The 19,476-nt window shown below is 43.3% G+C and overlaps 1 protein-coding gene and 1 long non-coding RNA gene across 5 annotated transcripts in view; one reads left to right on the top strand and one right to left on the bottom strand.

Annotated features, from left to right (window-relative positions):
- MAP3K20 (mitogen-activated protein kinase kinase kinase 20) overlaps positions 1 to 19,476 on the bottom strand; it is a 155,767-nt gene that overhangs the window by 17,796 nt on the left and 118,495 nt on the right. For all 4 annotated transcript variants that reach the window (XM_032479703.1, XM_032479704.1, XM_032479705.1 and 1 more), the window contains exons 12-16: positions 17,203 to 17,247; positions 15,342 to 15,372; positions 15,106 to 15,245; positions 10,730 to 10,792; positions 9,678 to 9,770 (exon numbers count right to left, since the gene is read on the bottom strand). In XM_032479703.1, the coding sequence (XP_032335594.1) occupies positions 9,678 to 9,770; positions 10,730 to 10,792; positions 15,106 to 15,245; positions 15,342 to 15,372; positions 17,203 to 17,247 (372 nt within the window). The remainder of the gene's footprint in view (positions 1 to 9,677; positions 9,771 to 10,729; positions 10,793 to 15,105; positions 15,246 to 15,341; positions 15,373 to 17,202; positions 17,248 to 19,476) is intronic.
- LOC116663665 lies at positions 15,186 to 19,029 on the top strand. Its single transcript, XR_004319940.1, has 3 exons — positions 15,186 to 15,323; positions 17,348 to 17,497; positions 17,878 to 19,029. It is a non-coding gene; the product is annotated as an uncharacterized LOC116663665 (long non-coding RNA).

Genomic DNA, 19,476 nt, shown 5'->3' with positions numbered 1-19,476 from the left:
ATTACATTCTCTGTGAACTGTTTAAAATTCTTTGGAGTTCCAGGCTAATGCATGTGACGCCAAACACAGACGTCTCTTTTCCCTCCCACAAAAAGAAAAGGAAAAAAAAAAAAAAGGAAAGAAGTAAAGAGATAAAAAGAAGTAATCAGGATAGAGGTAAATCTTCTAAATAGAAAAAGTGATTGAAGGGAGCACAAAATTACACTCTAAATATTATTTTAAGTTCTGGACAACTTAGAAACAACCTCTCTATTATTTTTTTCCCTACCAAAGTTTCATTGCAAACATAAACATAGGCAAATCTTTAATAATCTTGGGCCAAGATGATTGAGGACATTTGAGAAGGAAACAGATCCCCAAATTGGGCTTTCAGACTCCTATACATGACCACCCCCTGAAGGTTACAGATGTTAAACTTTTTAAAATGTATTTTTTATTGAGGTATTATTCGCATACAATAAAATGTAGTGCACAGGTCAGTGACTTTTAACAAATGTCTATATCAAGGTAATTACCGAAACAGGTAAGAGATTTCCACTGCCCTAGAAAATGCCCTCATGCCCTCTCCCAGTCGGTATCTCCCCCACAACCAGAGGCACCCACCTTCTACCACCGTAGGTCAAATCTGCCTGCCCTAGACCTTCACAAAACTGGGATTTTTACGGTATGCAGTTGCATAGGTCTGGCTGCTCTCACCAGATATAATGTTTTTGAGATTCTTATTTAACCCTCATAGCCTCACCCTGTTATAGGTAGCACTGCCCCCATGTTACAGATGAGCAGACTGAGGCCCACGAAGTGTAGAGATTTGCAGCACGTTCACCTAGCTGCCCCGGGACTAGAACTCAAGTCTGGGGCATGCCCAGTGTCAGGGAGGAAACACTGGTTTTAAACATCCCCATCACTGCCCTTCCCCTTCCCCATGACCCAAGAAAAAGTATCATCGGAGAATGCTCTGAATTCTAGCACAGAGGCCCTTCCACCTTAAAAAGAAAGCCTGTACTGAGGAAACATTTTAAAATATAAAACCCAGAGGTCGGAATAAACTTTTTAAGATTCAAGAGGGGGGAAAAAAGGAAACAGGCTCATAGCCGGCGACTGACTGTTTTGAAATGTAAGAAGTCATACAAGATGAAACAAAAACACGATAGACACACCAGTCGTGCTGGTATTAAAAGTAGTAAGATGTTGATTTAGGCCTCCGAAGGCTCCTTTACACGCATTGCTATTATCTCGCTCAGCTGCCGGAACCTGCTGTTTTAAAGGCAGGAGAGTGGCACATCCCGTGATAGCACCTGGGTTATTTATCATTATGTATAACCCTGCGCCACTCGATTTTATTCTGCCGCCTTTAAAAGGAAGATAATGCAAGGATGGTTAATTTGCTTCTCTTCTTTATCTATACAGTGTCGTGACCCAGCACGGCTTTGTCCCACGAGATTTGTTTTTCAACGGAAAAGAAACCCACAAGAAACTCTCCCTAAAAATTCCATTAATAACCTCTTTCAGCGCATCTAGGTTGCAGGGTCTGGAACTAAGAATGTTTTAATCTCTTCAGCAAAACAATGTCTCATAATGATGTACAGGACTATTGCTGTACTGATGAAGAATCATACATAATTCAGCACCTTTCACTTGGCACCACTGTGATGTCCTCATTAGCCGTGGCTCACAGTGTCTGTCAGATGGTGTCCATGTGAACGCAGGCATTATATTGTCTTTGAGATGTGCAGCTGCTTCCATGACACTGCCAGTATATAAAAACATGACGCCAGTTTGTTTTATTTAGTGCTAAACCTTCCAGTTTGTAAAAACAAGGCTGACACAGAGCCTGACATGAGGCAGTGAAAATAATTAGCTCTCATTTTCTCAGCCTCCTATTTCCTTCTCCCTGCTGTGTTCTCTTTCCACTAAACCACCACATGTCAGTCGAAATGGGAGGCAATTAGTGGGCTCATTTCAGTCCCCACAACTGTGCTGAAAAGAAAGTATTTATGATGGCACAATGAACAGCTGAAAGATTAAATAACATTTGCCTTTTGAAAAGAAAATGACTTCTAGCTAAATGGGCAATTTTTGATTATTCTCAAACAAGCTTAGAGTAGTTGGTTTTTAAAATACAAGAAAGGAAAATGAGTCATTTTTAGGTGAAAGAATCAAATAAAACTTGACACAGTAATGCAAATAACTGATGTTTTATTGCAAAATATGTAAATGCGTTATACCCTTAACAATGGCTTGTGTCTAAGGTCAGGGCAGATTGGTGCCAACCAGACACCAGTGGAGAGGAGGTTGTTACATTGCCTTTTGGGGGGTTGTTGTTGGAGTTAGGTATGAAAAAAAGGACTTGAGGGATGCTGTTAAAATGGAGTGAAACAGATCGAGTGAGATGCACTTTCAGACGATGCATTACACCCTTGACTCCCTGAAATGGTTCAGATGTTAGCTGACATGTTTGGAAGGGGCTTTTTTATTTATTTTTTTTAAACTGCATTTGAAATTGGAAGGTACTAGGTATCCATCTTGGAAAAAAAGAATAGTTAGTCTTGCTATTGATTTTTGAATAATTAAGAATCTGTTCTATCTCAGGCTGGGTTTCTTACCAATATAGAAGGTGGTCTGGCTTACCTAATGACTGCTTAAAATGTTTTTCATACTGGGAAATGGGCTGCAAATAAACTTTTACCCAGGACCTTCAAAATACAAAAACAGCCCTTCTCGCTACCAAGTTCTCCTCCTACCTCCCGTGCCTCCAGAGGTGACTCCAAGAAATAGTTTTGGAAAAAAGACAATCCTAGTTAGTGGGCATTGTTTATTTTCAGTCCAAATCCTAATGTTGATATGGTTGTCATACATCTTTGCTTTTCTAACATAGTGCTTTCAATTTCATTTCAAATAATCTGTCCCCTTTCCAGTTGATTATTCTTAAGATCTAATTTTTGATTAAAAAAAAAACACAAGTCCCTGTGAGTGATCGAGGTTTTTCTCTCTGCAGAACTTTACAGTGTCTCCCCAGAGACTTCTCAAAACCTGCTTCTAAAAGCAAAGATATCTATTATTATCAACAACTGGGCCTGTCATCATGGAGTCTCCAAATACGGCTGTTCCAACAGTTTTAAGACAGTCACAAGTTTAAGTTTCGTTTCTCTGTTTCCATAATTACATTCTTTTTACAAACTCAAGTCCTGAGTTGTGATTCATACAATATAGTCAGTGTAGCTCTATGAGCCAGCAGCAACCCAAGGAGATCTAAGCCAGCCTTGGATTCACTGGGAGACTGGAACTCTCCCCGAGCTAACTACACACTGTAATATAGCTGAAAACCAGCAATAATGTGTTTGTAATTTATTTAAATCTGTGTTTTATCATGTATACTTCCTTGCTACTCCTGATTTTGATTAAGAAGACTAAGAGTGATTCAGTAATGTGCCGGAGCCCCAGCCCTCATGAGCTGATTGCTTTTATCTCTTCCTGACTTCAAGTTCAGTGATGTAAGATTGGTAATGTGAAACTGGCCATGGTGGGAGTACTGACACCATGGAAAGCTGCAAACACTGCAAGTCAAGGCTGTTTTCTCCAGTTACTAGACATTTTCTGGCAGGCCGTTTCTACCCATGACTATCAGTCCATCAGCAAGGATGTACTGGCCACCTCTCTGAGTTTTGTTTTAGTTCTATAGGAGGCTGTCTGGCCTGTTTGACCAAGTACACCACTAACTCTAATCAGAAATCAGCAGCAAGTCCTGTAGTCAAATTCTGAACTGCATTTGCTCCTTTGCAGGAGGAGTCAGTTCAAACTTATATTTCTTATAGAACCCTACCACCGCGAGCTTATATACTTAGGAACACAAATGCATATGTGTGTACATATGTTCTCCCCCCACCCAAATAGCTGCTTATGGGACATAAACTTCCCTACACTGAATTTTTAATAAACGCAAGACACATCAAAGAAAGCAAAGCACTGCCCTTCAGCGCTTCTGAAATTTACAAAAGGTGTTGGCTTTTTCCTTCCTTACAAAATCCTTTTCTTTGTGCCCTGTGATTTTATTCATGTTTATCTATCCATTTTATAACAATGGGGGAAAAAAAGCATTATTTGACAGTGTTTGATATTTATAGTGCTTTGAGAAAGGGCCTGAGATTCAATTAAGTTTATTAAATGCCACGTTTTATAAGCAATCTAATAAAGGCGTAAAAGCACAATAGTTAAGTGGGAAATATATGTTTAAAAAAAAAAGTGTTTTTAACCTATAAGTGAAATAACCAGAGAGGCAGAACTATTGACTGAATTTCTCAGGGTGGGGAGCGGGAGACGGGGCCAGGTGCTGACAGATGGGGCAGAAGCAGGGGCTGGGGGGGGGGGGGGAGAAGGTAGACAGAAAAGCCCCCAACTCTGCCGGGGGAAGTTAGTGCTGAGTCCACCTCTTCAAAATGTTCCTCTGATTTTCTCTTCCTGATTCCCTTGCCCCTTCAAAACATCTCTCGGAAGGGAATTAGAAGTGATGGTCATCTGGAGGGAGGTGGCTGGAGTCTGTAAGCCTGCCTCGAGAGTTATGTATCTGCTGGAGCCAGGGGGTCATGTCCCAGCCTCCTCCCCTAACCCTAGTCTCTTCTCTGAGACAGGTGATCCACTGAGACCCACGGGGGCCCAGCTTCAATCCGCTTTCCCTGCCTCCCTGGGGAGAGGAAGGACTGTGACTGTCCAGCCCTCACAAGGAACAGACAGCTCCTCAGAGAGTTCCCTCCTAACTCTGCTTTTGAATTTTTATGACACAAAGTCTCAAAAGGATCTCGGTGAGAAAACTGCTGGGTGATTTGATAGTTTATTCCTTGGCAATTTGAGAATCAATGTTCTTGACTGGTGAGCTTATAAGAGACATAATAATAAACTCTCTGCAGCTGAATATTTCAATAAAAAAGGGTGGTTGCCACCCTGGGGAGCGCATGAAGCTGCCTGAGATTCTGGAAGCCACTTTCCTTCTGTATCAAATCAAAGGCCTTAGGTTACAGAACGCAAGGCACTTTCTACATGAAACAAAAATAATGGGGGTTTAGTATTAACTGCCCCCTGAATTTTGCCTTCTGATTACCAATAACCTGTTTTGGGGGATGCTAATACTTTCCAGCAGTATGACACCGTGGTTGAGCCCTTGGGCTGGACCTGCTCCTGACCAGATGGGGACTCTGGGCAAGGAACTTTTCCTCTCCCCTCCTCAGTTTCCTCCTGGGCCTGATACAGGGACAGTGCTCCCTGTGAGGGTGGGTTGTAACAATTCCACCAGAAAAATGTTTGCAATGTACTTGGCTGAGGTATGAAATTATTATTATTATTATAAGCATTTCAAGCCCCTCAGACAGAAAACTTGAGCTGAGAAAGACCCAATTTCTGCCAATACCACTGTCACAACTTCAAGACAGCCTCATAGTACAATGTTCTTTAAATTAATGATCAATTTTACCCTTTAGAAATGGGTCAAGTAAATGGGTAAAGCTCTGTCTCACTTCTTATTAAATTATGAGTGAAGCCTTTGGTTCAGTCAATCCCCCTGCTAGGTTATCTCAAAAAAGGAGAGGAAAAAGGACATTTGTTTCATTTGTGAACAAGTTCTTGAGTCACAGATGGGGCTGCAGTCAGGTGAGGGCCTAGTCAGGTCATGTGGAGATGGGTGGTGGTGGCAGCAGAGCCTGAGCTCATGGGCAGGGGTCACACAGTGGCTTTGGACCACTGGAGCCAGCACAGGCTCTTCAATGTGAATGGCCTTCCTTGGTCTCATGAATCAACCTCACTTCTTTTTTGCCATAATCCATCTGATTGTAAAATGAGGCTATAAAAAGAATTTAAATTGAATTCTTTGACCATAAAGGTTGAAGGGTCTTACAAGGAAAGTTTTTTTAAAAATACATATATCTGTGTACAAGGTCATACTTTAATTGTTTCCTCTTAGTAGGCCAGTTACTGAAATGACAAACCAGTTTTAAGTGGTAGTTAGCTGGTGGTCTTTCTCAGAGGCAATGGGAAAACATAGCTACTGTTTTCACGATAAAATCACTTTCTTACCTTATTCCCAGTGGCTGCCATTAGAACACATCTTCCATTTTAATTGTAAAAGAAAAGGTGAAATGGTCAAGCAAATCTCCCTGATACACAAACTCGGGTTTGGAGAGAACTTCCAAAGCTCCAGTGTTCTCTTGTGATTTATTCTAGTCATGGAGATGGGGGTAAAGGCTTCACCTTTTCTGTGAAGATGGGTTTATGGGAACTCAGTTAATTGGGATTTTGAGGATGTCTTTTTTTTCTTGGGTTCTACCTTGAAGGGTCAAGGTAACAGGGTTTTCATGTGGAGAAATGAAATTTCAATTTAAAGCACAATTTGTAAGAGCATATTTCATAATGTTAGGGTATAGGTTGGCATAATTAGGTAGTTTAGGTTTGGACAATAATTTATTCTAGGATTATTTTGTGAGAGTTTACAGATGGCTTAAATATCTTGGGCCAGGTATGAGAGCTAGCACATATTTAATAGAAAGGTAATGATGAAGATGTAATTTCTGGTCTCAGCTCTGTCCTCTCCTCACCCTAGGCTGGTAACACACTTTCTCTGATCCAGGATGACAATACTGTGTGCTTTATGCCTCTCACAGAAATGCCAAGGGGATAAGTGAGATGACACTTATGCAATAACTAGAGCTCTTTAGAAAGAAGTCCTCTCTAAGCATAAGCTTTAAACACTATATTCAGCAAATTCTTTGCAAATGACCACGAACCTCTTTGAGGCCATTTTCAAAACTCATTCCTTCCAAAAAAAAAAAGCTTTTCTTGACTAACATCACCCATTCTGGTCACTTCTTTGTACATTTAGCACCTTGGAGTTACATCCACCTTGTACATTTCACTATTACTTTATAATGTCATCTGTCCAGCTGCTCACACTAGAAACCTCAGCACCATCCTGGCTCCTCACCCCATCTCCAGATAGTCACAAAGTCTGATCAGGTCCATTCTCAGTGTCTTTCGGTGAATAGCACCGCCATGGCCTCAGCTCTTTGCCCCTCTCCACCTGGTTTTCTGCACTGCCTGCTCACAGCTCTTTCTCACTCTATCCTGAGCTCTTTCCAATTCCTCCTCTGTGCTTTTGAGAGATCTTCTAAACACATAAATAGGTGGGATGGTATAGCTCAGTGGTAGAGCCCATGCCTAGCATGCACGAGGTCCTGAGTTCAGTCCCCAGTGCCTCCATGTAAAAAATAAATTAAAAATTAACAAAAATAAAAGAAAAAATAAAGTTGTGGGGAAAAAACATAAATAGAGTCCTGTCTATTCCCTGCTTAAAACTCTTCAAACTCCTTAGCTCAGCAAATAAGGCAGTCCTTTTTTCTGGTCTCTAGCCACTATCCTGGCCTTAACTGTCACAACACTATTCCATGTGCTCCAGGCTAAGCCCTCCCAGAGGGAGGGGTGCTTAGCTGAGTTGTAAGGTCCTACAGAAATTAGCCCAAAGAAGAGCTGCCTCTGTTTTCCTGGCTTCGTGCTTCTGAGCTTTTGCACATGCTGTTCTTTTTGCCTTCAATGTCTTCTGCCTACCTAATACTTCCTGATGGTTTTCAAATTTTAGTTCAAGCATCACCCCTACCAAGGAGACTTCAGGATCCTCCTCTGACCCCTTTCTGCATCTGTTTTCAGTGCTTATCCACTGTGCTTCCAATGAATGATGTGTGTGATATCACAAAAATGCATCGTTTTGTATTAAAACCATTCATTGATCTTGTCTATTTCTTCTCGTAAATTAAGGGTTCCTCACAAGGCAGTACTACACTTTTAGATTTTGCATTCTGAGCACGGAGTATAGAGTCAGGCACACAGAAGGTCCTCATTAAATGTCTGCTGAGTGAATAGATGAAATTTTTACCCCACATAAGTGACCAAGGATCAGCAGATAATCAAAAGCAACAGTGACGTTAGGCCTTGCAGATAACCAGTGATTCAAGAAGTCTGTACAATCATGGTCAAAACCAGACCACTGTAATTGGTCTCAAATATCATTTATAACTAGCACTGATTTTTACTAAGAAATATGTATTTTTCAGTTTTCCACATTAACAAGTCATTTCTTTATTGAAAATTTTCTTGGTTGAAACTACTCGTGACAAATCTCTTTCAAGAAAATTCTTCCCTCTTTTACCACCTACAAGACATAAAAATGTTTAAACACAGAGTACTCAGATTAAGCACCATGGAGATGAGGATACTGAAGAAGGCAAATTAAAATGTGCAATTTATTGTGGGTTGAGGTATAGCTCAGTGGTAGAGTGTTTGCCTAGCATGTATGAGGTCCTGGGTTCAATCCCCAGTACCTCCATTAAATAAATCTAATTACCTCACCCCGAAAAAAAACAAAAACAACCAAAATGTGCAATTTGTTTACCATCAGAAGGACTTGGGGTGCCCACAGCTACAGAATCTCTTGGTGGTTTTTGGAGAGAAACTTACTCTCCTGCCTTCCTTTCTGTAGCTGCTTCTAACAGGAATGAGTAGCCAGTGATCCGTTCACAGAGGGAAAAGAAAAGTGTTCCTATGCTGGACACCTGGAGTCCGAGTGGCTTTTACTTTACCAAGTTCTGTGGCCCAAACAAGGGAGGTTAAGATTTCCATTCAGCAGGAGCATCAACATACCTGCAGTACTGCAGGTAAAACACTGTCAGGTGTCTAGAAAGAGCATCTTTTGAAGCCCCAGGTAAAACTCATCCCTTTGCAACAATTTCCGATCATTTCCCAGCACTAGTTCCAGGAATGGCCTGGGGAAAGCGTGGTTTAATTGGTGAGGGCCGGTGGGCCAGCTGAGCCCACACCAGCTCTAGCAGAGCGACTGGCTCCAGGTTGTGAGGAGTTGTACTGACTAAGGTCTTTTTGCTGCCTCAAAGGAAAGGTACAAAGAGGGCAGTAGCTAAGAGCTTGGTTCTGGGTCAGAGAGGCCTGCGTTCAGATCCTTATTCTGCTACTTGCGAGCCATGGGCAAGTTATTTAAACCTTTCAGAAGCTTTAGTCTCCTCATTGTAAAACGGGGGGAAATAGCACCTAAACCCGAGTACTGCATGCCTGGCACGCAATAAGTGGTCGATTAATCAAAGTGATCGTTATTACCAGCTGTTTACAATAATCCAAAGTAACACAAACCCTTTAGGATTCCAGTTCACATGCCACCCAGCCCACGCAGTTTGTCCAGACTCTAAAAATAACATAAAGTGGCTGCTGGACTCAGTGTTGGCCAAATGTCCTGCCATACTATTTAGAGCTGAGAATTTGAGTTTCCATTTTGCCTGCAGTTACATTCTCAGTGTTGCTCTGCTCTCAATATTGAATCAGGAAGCTGTGATTTCAAGCAGGATAAACCATCAGCCTAGTGTCCATGCTCCCAAACCCCCCAAAATTTGCAGTGAGTTTCCTTGCGGGTTTGGACGGCCTCACACAGGACTCTTCAGCTGAACGAGAGGGTAAGATTCCTAGATTGGATTTCAGAGGCAGCTGGAAGCCCTGCAACTAAATTCTATTTTATAAAGTCTATAAATTTACTCAAATCATGTTACCAGCTGGTAGAGGGTATATAAAACCAGAGTTCCAGGAAAGAAAAAGAGTAAATCAGATTGAAATTTATCCAAAAGATTTAAAATATAATTTACCTGTGGGCCAGTTCCTGGTTTCAAGTGAAAACCAAAAACAAGTTCAAGGTTCACTATTTTTTCCTCATTTTCTTCAGGTTCACCTACAGAGTCCTGAAACAGAAAACCATTTATTCTAGACAGTGCTTTTACTTCTCATATAAAGGAGATGATTTCTCAGCACTAGTTTTTCCATTCTAATCAATTGCTAATTTTTGGTTATTTTGGATGACACTACAGATTACAATTGCTTAAAGTAAGAGAAATGACATTAAGTCTTTGAGAACTTTGCTAAATGATTTGCCTCCTGCACACAAACTGAATATCACCATTTTTCATTCTTTTCATGATGCGTCTTGCATTGTGCAGTTTTACCCTAGAAATGCACTTAGTCCCTGGAGATGCACAGTGAATTCACCTTGAGAGTTTCACAACACTCAAGAGATTTACCAGCTATTCCCAAAGAAGAACTGTGCAGCTCCCAGAGCATATGGGGATGGAGAACCAAGCAGAGGAACAAAGCAAACCTTCGAGGGCTAAGAGATGGAGAGCCATGGTTGTTAGTGACTGAGAAGAGTTCTGTGTATTTATTGCAAGGATCTACTAATTTTATAACAAGCTATGCCATATGCCTTTAGACTATGTTCAAAACAATCTGTTAAATATACTAATATGTTATTCAAGCAATAAAACTCCTACCCCTCAATGCAAGTGGGAATTCAGAGCTTAGCGTGTGAATTCCTCCAGGGACTTCCATGTTGGACAAAGGTCTGTGGAGCCAGGTGGGAGGCCGGAGGTCTTCACCTACAATGTCAGCACTTACATCCCCTAGCCACTAAGGTGACATGTGGTGTTCTTATCATAAACGTATTGTTAATATTTCAACTTGCATGGGAACAAGGGTGTTCAATTTATGCATATCCTTAACTTCACTCAAAGGACCTTTTGTTGGACAGATACGATTAAATTTCACTTCAAATGATTCCCGACATTGGCAAATTTAGGTGTGGATGGGGCAGGTGCACATGTCAATAAAAGTAGTGTATTCTCAGTAAGAAAAAAAAATTACTTACCTTAATTAGTGGTGGGAAGTGAAATAAGTTTAGGTAATCGTGGGTTAATTTCTCGATGGCTGACTGAAAAAAAAAATCACAAGACTTTATTAATGATCTACGAATACCAAGAAAGGATTAAAATCATTGTGCACATATAAAGGCATCTTTATTTATGTAGTTCACAACACACCTGGGGGATGTTAGTGTCCAACATCCGTTGAGAATAAACCTGATTGTTCAAAGTATTATAGGTAGTTTATAATTATTTAGTGGAACAGGAAGATATTTTACAGATGTTAAATCTCAGCATAAACAATAAATAGAACCATTCTTCAAACACCGGTAGAGTAGTGACACGTTAATATTTTAGTGCATAGAATGCAGTTGTCACCCTAAGTAACTGGGAAAAACAACAAAGAACACGAATCTATCACCAGAGGCTCTCATTAGGGCTGAAATCTCACTAAAGGGTTTATTGCATCGTAAGGGCTTTTCTGTGGGTTTGTGTCCAACACTCCCTCCCCCAATGAAGCACAAAGAGCTCTTAAAGGAAAGGAGGACAATTTAAATTATGATTCTTTTTTATACTCATCAGGTATAAAGCCAGCTTTTCTGTGAACGGAACATATCATGTAGAGAGTAAAAAAGTGCCAATGTGAGAAAAATTAGACGTATTTTTTAAAAGTGAAATGAAAGCTGTTGACACTTGACAATGTAATGAGCACCTACTAGATGTTCAGCTCTATTCCTTCTACAAGGCTCCTCCACATGAAAGCTTCCAGGCTCGAGGGTTAACAGCAGTGCCTGTGCCTCCTCAGCCAGAGAGCAGAGCCCGGCGGGCAGCGTCTCGCCCTCAGGGTGGGTGTGTGCGGCACTCTGACAGGGACCAAGCGGGCTCCTCCAGTTCCCTCGCGCCGTCCCATCCCGAGCGGCCCAGCTCCCTGTATTCTTCATCCTGGTCGCCCCAGGACTGCCTGCAGGGTCCCCCGGCCCACCTACCCAGGGAAAGGTCCGTTTCCATGGCCCCTCCCCCCTACTCCTTCCCTCTCACATAAGCTTCTTGGTCAGAAGTACCCAGGACCCATGTGAGTTTAAGGGTGTCACATGTGGGCTGTGCCCCTGCACCCACAATGGACGGCCACTGTCATACGGCCCTGGCTTTGGCAGAGAGGGAGGGTCTACCCGCCTGAATTTTGAGTCTGCCCCGCTCTGGGGACTATTTCTGTGCACATGCAGACCCAGCCAGGAGCTTGAGGGAGTCTCAGGCCCCGTATGTATGCTGGCCACACCCCTCCTTTGGAGCTCAGGACGACACTCTGCGGACACAGCATCAGCATCGGAGGGCTTTGCACCGACCCCACCCCAACCGACCCCTTCCAACAAGGGCTTTTTCTCTGTGCGTGTGTCTTGGTTTCTCTGCAGCATTTAGTCCCTTTGGCCACTGTTTTCATAAAGCATTTTCCTTTCACTACTCCTGGGCAGGCGCGCCTCTCTCCTGCCCAGGCTCGTGGACCCCCTGGCCATGTGCATCCTTTCTGAAAGCACATCGCGCATCAGAGAAAGCTCCCCAGCGGGAAGAAGACAATTCATGGGCAGGCGTGTCCGTGTAGCTGTGCTTGCCTCCTTTTTATTTACTTACTTATTGAGGTGAAATTCACATACCATAAAATTAACCATTAAAAAAATTTAGGGGGGTAATTAGGTTTTTATTTACTTCCTTATTTTTATTAATGGAGGTCATGGGGATTGAACCCAGACCCTCCTGCATGCTAAGCGTTCAGTCTACCACTGAGCTATACCCTCTCCCTAAAATTAATCATTTTAAAGCGTGGAATTCAATGGCATTTAATATATTCACATGTTGTATAACCACTACTTCTATCTCATTCCAAAACATCTCCAACACCCCAAAGGGGACATTTCATATAAATGAAATTCTACAACACGTGCCTTTTGTGTCTGGCTTTTCTCACTTAGTGTGGTGTTTCTGAGGTACTTCTACGTCGGAGTCTGTGCTCACTGCACTTTTCTTCTTAAATCTGGAAACAGACCTCTTGCCCGGGGTTTCCTGCCCCCTCTCCATCCCATTTTCACTACCCTGGCTAAGCCTTCTTACTCTGTATTAGAACCCTCGAACTGGTCTTTCAAAATCCAACCTCTCCTCTCTAATCCACTTTACAACTTTCAGAAGCAAAGCTTTAAACATGTCAACTCTGGAAACTTCCCATGCTCCCCTCAGCTGGTCCAGTTCCAGATCCCTGCCCTGAAGTCGCAGGCTGTCCGGGATCTGGCCCCACCCCCTTCTGCTTTACATATCCTGGGTGCTGCTCCCACCAAGACTTCCACCAGACAGAGCGACCGACTGTTCCTTGTATCAGAACCAATTTTTTTTCCTTTTTTCTGCTCCAGTCTACATACCAAATTCTGTCCTTCCTCCAAGATCCAGCTCAAGGGCCACCAGCTCCACGAAGTCTTCCCTCTCCGCCTCCCCCTACCGCCCCTCCCAAGCAGAGGTGGTGAATGCCTCCTTTCCTCCAAACTGCCAAGACTCCGTATTAGAAGTTATATAGACGTGTTTTAGCTCTTTTCTGGGATGTAACTTCCTTCAGGGCAGGATTCTTTGCATCTTCCTAGTCCTGAGATTAGTAGGCAGCCACAGAATTTGCTGAACAATAATCAGTAAGCTTTGACATTGCTTGTCTTAACAATTCCAACCAGCTCAGAGGGGCCCTCTGACTGTCCTAGGCTGAGTCTGGGAATAATTAAGTCACCGTGGCTGTTGGGGAGCAATCACAGCTTGCCACCGCCTTTCCTTCTGACTGCTTCTTAAGGAATGCTGGTCCTTTTTCAGAAGAAACAGGGGAAGGGGAGGTGGGTAGCTGCTAAATAGGACAAGATTTACCAAATCTCTCTTGGAACCCTGAAACTTTTCTGTACTAGAGAAAATAAATTTTCCTACTGTGGTCCATCTAAGCTGGCACTGCTTTTCAGGATGGACTTGTCCACAGGTCAGAGGTCGAGATTAAATTATTTATCAGCATTTGGGGTGTATGTTTATGCATGAGGTTTCCTGCCCATCTTCTAAGAGGGAACAGATGGTAGGTTAAGGCTAAGCCATCACCCCAGGGGTGCAGAGTGGCTGTAAGGATGCTCCTTACGTGGCTCCAGGGTCCCCAGGACAGAAGGGGATGTGATCTCTTTGGACCTCAGTGGGGGTTCCCTAGAAAGCCTGGTATCAGTAGCTCTAACAGAGGCAAAGGCAAAAATTGTTGGTACTTTGGGAGCACCTTTGTTAGGGTGTGGATTTGGATAGGAAGCTGCTTTTTCTGTATTTCCTTTTTTATTCTATTTCCCTTCTTTCTAACCTGTGTCCACCCCCTCCATCCGCCCACACTGGAATGGAGGAGGGCTGGTGAGCAAACTGGATTTTAACATAAGATCTCTCATGAGACATCTTTGATTAAAAACCAGGTGCACACAGATGCCAGCAACTGCCATGTGATTTGAGTAACTAAAAAGCAAAACAAAATAGGAACAAAAACCCAGATCTGGGTGCTAAACTCCAGAAAAAGCATCAGTGACTACAAAAACAGAGGTGTTGCTTTGAAAGTGCTCAAGACTGATGTTCTGGGGGGAAATGTTAGGGATTCCAGAGAAAATGAGACATTAGAATACACATAAGGTGGTGTCTATTCCGAGTCAAAATGCAGCCGATTGCAGACTGAACACCCCCCCTCCATGGTTTAGGTACTGCAGTGTCTCAGCCCTTACTCAGTCCGCAGGGACATTCTGGCATCCTTAGGGCTTCCTAATGGAGATCCAGCCTGTCTGGCCTCAAAGGAAGTCGCCACCTGCTACTCCTGGGTGGGAGGGCAGCTCTGCAAGGAACACGGCCTCAGTTCCTGGTCCTCTAAGCTTCTTCTCACGCCAAGGCCCCTCCACAGGCAATGTCTTCCCCCAAGAACCCCTCCTCCCCACGCCCTTCACCCCGTTAACACCTCCCGGTCCCTCAGCTCTTGACTCTTTGTAACTTCCTCACCAAAACCTTTCCTCAGCCCAACCTCACCTCTCCTTGGTGGCATTTCCTACAGCCGCCATTTGACCATTATTGCCTGATTAATACCTGTCTCCTCCACTAGACCAGAGACTTCTGAGGGCACGGGGGTGATATGCAGGTGTATCCAGGTGACTTATGCTGGACCAGGTATTAACCCTTTTGTTCTGGGATTGTCAGGAGGGAGTAGGGGGTCCCAGGGGGGCAGCAGCTAGTGACCAACTGGTAGGGAAATATTCTCACCCTGTGACCACCAGCTCAGCCTCTAACCTGACACATGGTCTGCTCCACAGCAGGTGCTCAGGAAAGATCTGCTGACTGCCCTCCCTCCCTGAGGTACCTTTAAGTGGATGATATGTCCCTTGGAGACAATGCCCATGTCTTTCAAGTCTTCCTCCTCCAGAAGAAGCAGTCGCTTTCCCGTAATGTTGTTCTCCTTAAACAAGCTTGCATATACGCTCATCTCCGCGGAAGAGTCACCTGAGGGAGGTGATTAGAAGGCAGACAAAAATTAGACTCAATCACATCCAAGCAAAGTTAACTCCATGAATTAAGAAGGTAAGTTATGCCACTTGCCTTTTCTGACGAGCTGCTGAACCCAAAAATACTGTGAAAGAGAGGACACAGAACGTTTTGAAGATTCATACATGGTCAGTGACGACATTGGTTAATAGTGGTTAAGTCACAGACTTAACAGTAAAACACATAGTTCTCAAAGGATTAATATAGCATCAATTCTTGGTTCATCCGCAAAGGTAAAAAAGATTTTCTTTTTATAGTTTTAAAACTTCCAGCTTGCAGATTGGAACTATCCCTCCCTTTGGGGGTTTCGGACACTTGAAGGACCACTGATTTTCCTCCTTATTTGAAAGATATTTAAAAATCCTCTCAAGAAGTTTCTTATTTATAATGACTTTTCCATTCATGTTTCAGTGGTCCCCTGGGGTGTTGAGGGAGGGTCACTGGTTTACCCAGGAATTGTATGAGTAATGGGGACCACAGAGCAGTGGACAGAAAAGTGCGTAGAACGTGTCCCCTGTTCTAGGCCTGGTCATGATGTCACGTTGTGGCCCAGGACAAGTTAAAGCATGGAGCCTCCTATACAGAATGAGGTTAGATCCAGTGACCTCAGTCCTTTAATTTCACTTGGCATGTGTTGACCATAGCCTCTCACATTCCCGGGGGGAAGGGAGACAGAATTGGGGGCCAGACCCAGGTCCAGTAATTCTCTGGGAAGCCCTTGACCCTGGAAATTTATTTAAATGGTTTGAAAACCACTCAACCTCAGAACAAAGTCTAAAAATAGCCATTAGAGCTCAGTGCCTTTTAAAACATTTCTTCAAATGAGATGGGCCAACTTTGCAGCTGGGGATAAAGGGATTCTGTCCAGGCCTGTGACTAAGGGAGATCCTAAATCCTCTTTCCTTGTTAAGCAGGGCTGGCAGGAAATGTAGAATCACCGGGGCTTAGGGAATGGGAAGGAGAGGCACCTGGTGTCAGCATCCCTACCCTGCAGAAGCTCATGCTGGAAGCAGCATTGCATCACCAGAACACCAGGGGCAGGAAGGGACGTGCCCAGGCCCAGAAGCCAGGCTGAGTTTGGTGAACCTTCCAAAGACCTTCCCAAAAGTTTCTAGTAGTGAGTTTCTACCTTGGGGTACCTGGTCTGTTTCCTGAGGTGTGGGCCTGCAAAGGCTACCATACAAGCTTTTTTTCCCCTCATTTAATGAAACCCTGAACTTATAAAATGGATCTGGACAGACATAAATCTCTGAGAATTCTTAAACCCATTTTTCACTAAGGAAACAGATATAAAGACACAAGAGGCTAAGTAGGATCGTTGCTCAGGGTCTCTACCCAGAGTGTAGGGTATAGGAAGGACATCCTTTGGACTTAAATAGTCTGTTCACATCCTCCCCCCAAAACATGGGGCTTCTCTGTCACCAGCTGTAGAGAATGTCTGGGACCTCATGTCCATTCTTTCTTGGGAAGGTCAGAGTAAAGACGGCAAAATGAACCTGTCACTTGCGAACAGGCTTAAGGCAGGAGGGAAATCCCAGTCTGGCCCTGCATTTACCAAATCTTTCCCTGCCGTGGTTCAAGTCCATCCCCAGTCTTTTAGGAAAATTTAAGATTAATTGTTTCTAAGTATGTTCATTTGGTATCCTGGATTCCCCCTTTAACTGGTGATTCATTATTGTATTCTGGAATACCTTTCAGAGCAAAGAGGGAGGTGGAATCCTCTTGTAAGATTTCAAGACATACTTGCTTTGCTCTTGAGGCCTGATTTTAAATCATTACTGCATTAAAAAAATAGAAAAACATGGCATTTGTCAACTTCTTCTTCTTAGACTTCCCTAAGGCCCAACCCCTCTAGCTGTGGACACATTTTGAGATACCTGCCCAGGTGAAACGAGGCATTACAGAAGCAGCTTACCACATCATCTTCCGTCCACGCACCAATCTCAAAGGAAGGCAGCAGCTGCATGGGGAATACGAATGAAACGGAAAAAAAAAAAAAAAAAGGAATATTATCATTGTCTTTTTGGTTTATCCTCTCTTCTCACTATTTTACCTCTCAGCTGCTGCTCTGGCTTGGCTTCTCCTGCAGATTACCTTGAATGGAAAAATAATTTTCTCCACCTTAAGAGGACGTTCTCAGGGTTCCAAAGATGTTGCCGACAGAAGCCAGTCAAGTGTATCAAACTCTCAGCAACAATTCCTTGCACTGGGTGAGCTATTACAATGGGACCCTACACATCTTGGAATTTTCCTCCCTTGGTACTTGGCACATGGAGAGTAGTTGCACCTCCGGCAACAGGGCCTGGGCAGTCAAGGAGTTTCTGACATTTGTCAGATACCAGAGCCTTCTCTGCAATTCTGTCAACACAAGGATCATTTAATTATTAATGAAAATTCCAAAGCAACCTCTTGGTAACCAGATGTCTTATATACATATTCTTAGAGGGGAATTTCTAAGTGTTTAAATAATGTCTTACTTGCACTATATTCTTTAAATTAAATATTAGAAGGACAAGTGAAATCGGAACTGTCCTAAGAAACCCAGATTGTTGAGTTGCTGTAAAACTAAACTAATCTCCTTCCCTGGCAGGTGCAAAAAAACAGGAAAGATGACTTTGCAAGAGGACTTCTGCCTGCCCCATTTTCAGAGCCAGTGGGCTACTCACTTTGATATATGCTCTATGGCCAAAAACTAAATAATAAATACCTACATACTTGGAACAAAAAAATCTGCGTCTTGTGACTTGAATTAGTTTGCTATAGCCATTAGTTTTGACTAACTTAACTTGCAAGAATTGTTGGACTGCTAATGAGATAACATGGCAAAGTGTCTTTCAACTCCTGTTACAAATAGTATTTTTTTTGTGGAGGTGAGTTGGGAAAAAAGTTGGGTTTGGTTACTTTTACGATTAGTGTAAAAAAATCAGAGGGCAGGTGAGTTGGTCCTTCTAATCTCAGGTATTTAAAATCCACATGCCCAAAACCTTGCTAGGAAAGGCAAGCCCCTGCCTTCAAAGAGGTTTTAATTTAATCGGAGGTGAAATAGGTATAGATTATACCTTGGAGGAGTTCAAGACCGCCTTGATCTTGGTTTCCTCAGTGCAGCAGAGTGCCTGGCACACAATACCTGGTACAGTTTTGCTGAACAATTTGTTGAATGGGTAAATGGGAGGGTGCATTTGCCACGATGCTGTATTCTCTGGTATAGCGTTCAATGTCTATGGGTAGACCACGGAAAAGGGAGGACTCCATAGCCTAAGATGGAGGATGGAAGGCACAGTGACTTGAGCTGGCCCAGCAGAGCGAGAAGGGAGGTGACCCCTAGTGAGGAGAAGCAACAAGGCAAGACGCTGGAGGGGCGGGGGCGGAAGGGAGGATGGACACCCCACGTTTGCCTGACCGGAGCTCCAAGTGCAGTGTGCGCATGTCCGAGGAAAAAGGGGAAATGAGGCCGATTCCGGGGGGACGCAGGCAGAATTATTTAAAAACCCCACTAGCTACCATAGGTCTGAATGCACGGAGCTTGAGAAGCACAGATAAGTTGCAAGGGTGTAAATCGCTACTACTCTGTATGCACGCTGCTACCCCCACGCGCTTCGGTTCCCACAGGACTGTCCCTGCCTGACCGCCTCTGAAACACTTGGCGTTTTGTAGCCAAGTGCACTCACCTGCTTTAATAGTGCAGAAAGGAAAGTGACTTGAGAAATAGGATCTAAAAGTTAACTTGATCAAAGAAAATGCATGACAAGTTCTATTTCTTCACAGGCCAGCTGGAAAGAGCTGCAGAAACATGTCATTCCCTTTTCCCATCATGGAAACAAATGTGAAACAAGGAACTTTTTTGATTAGTTCAAGAAACAGCAGACTGCATTATAGAGATGTTTCCCCGAATCAAGGCAGGCTTTTTTAGGGAGTAAGGGTGTATGGAAGGTTTGATTTGTATACAATTCCCAAATGTTGTGCTAAACAAAACTGAAAATTTCTTGAATAGAATAAAGGTGGAAAATGAAGCAACTAATCAAAACCAGCATCTTTGGTTTTCATGTCAGAAGGAGAGACGTGTCCTCTCGTGCTCTGAGGATGGCTCATCAAGATGACGAGAAGGGAGAGGTACTGGCTTCAGTCTGAGACTTGCTCTGGCGGGATTCTTGCACGATGCTTGCAAAGATCAGTCAGAGGATGGCTGGGG

Source organism: Camelus ferus, chromosome 5 (assembly GCF_009834535.1).
Source record: "Camelus ferus isolate YT-003-E chromosome 5, BCGSAC_Cfer_1.0, whole genome shotgun sequence".
Lineage (NCBI taxonomy): Eukaryota > Metazoa > Chordata > Mammalia > Artiodactyla > Camelidae > Camelus > Camelus ferus.
The sequence above is the reverse complement of the archived record's forward strand: the minus strand, read 5'-3'. Positions and strand labels throughout refer to the sequence as shown.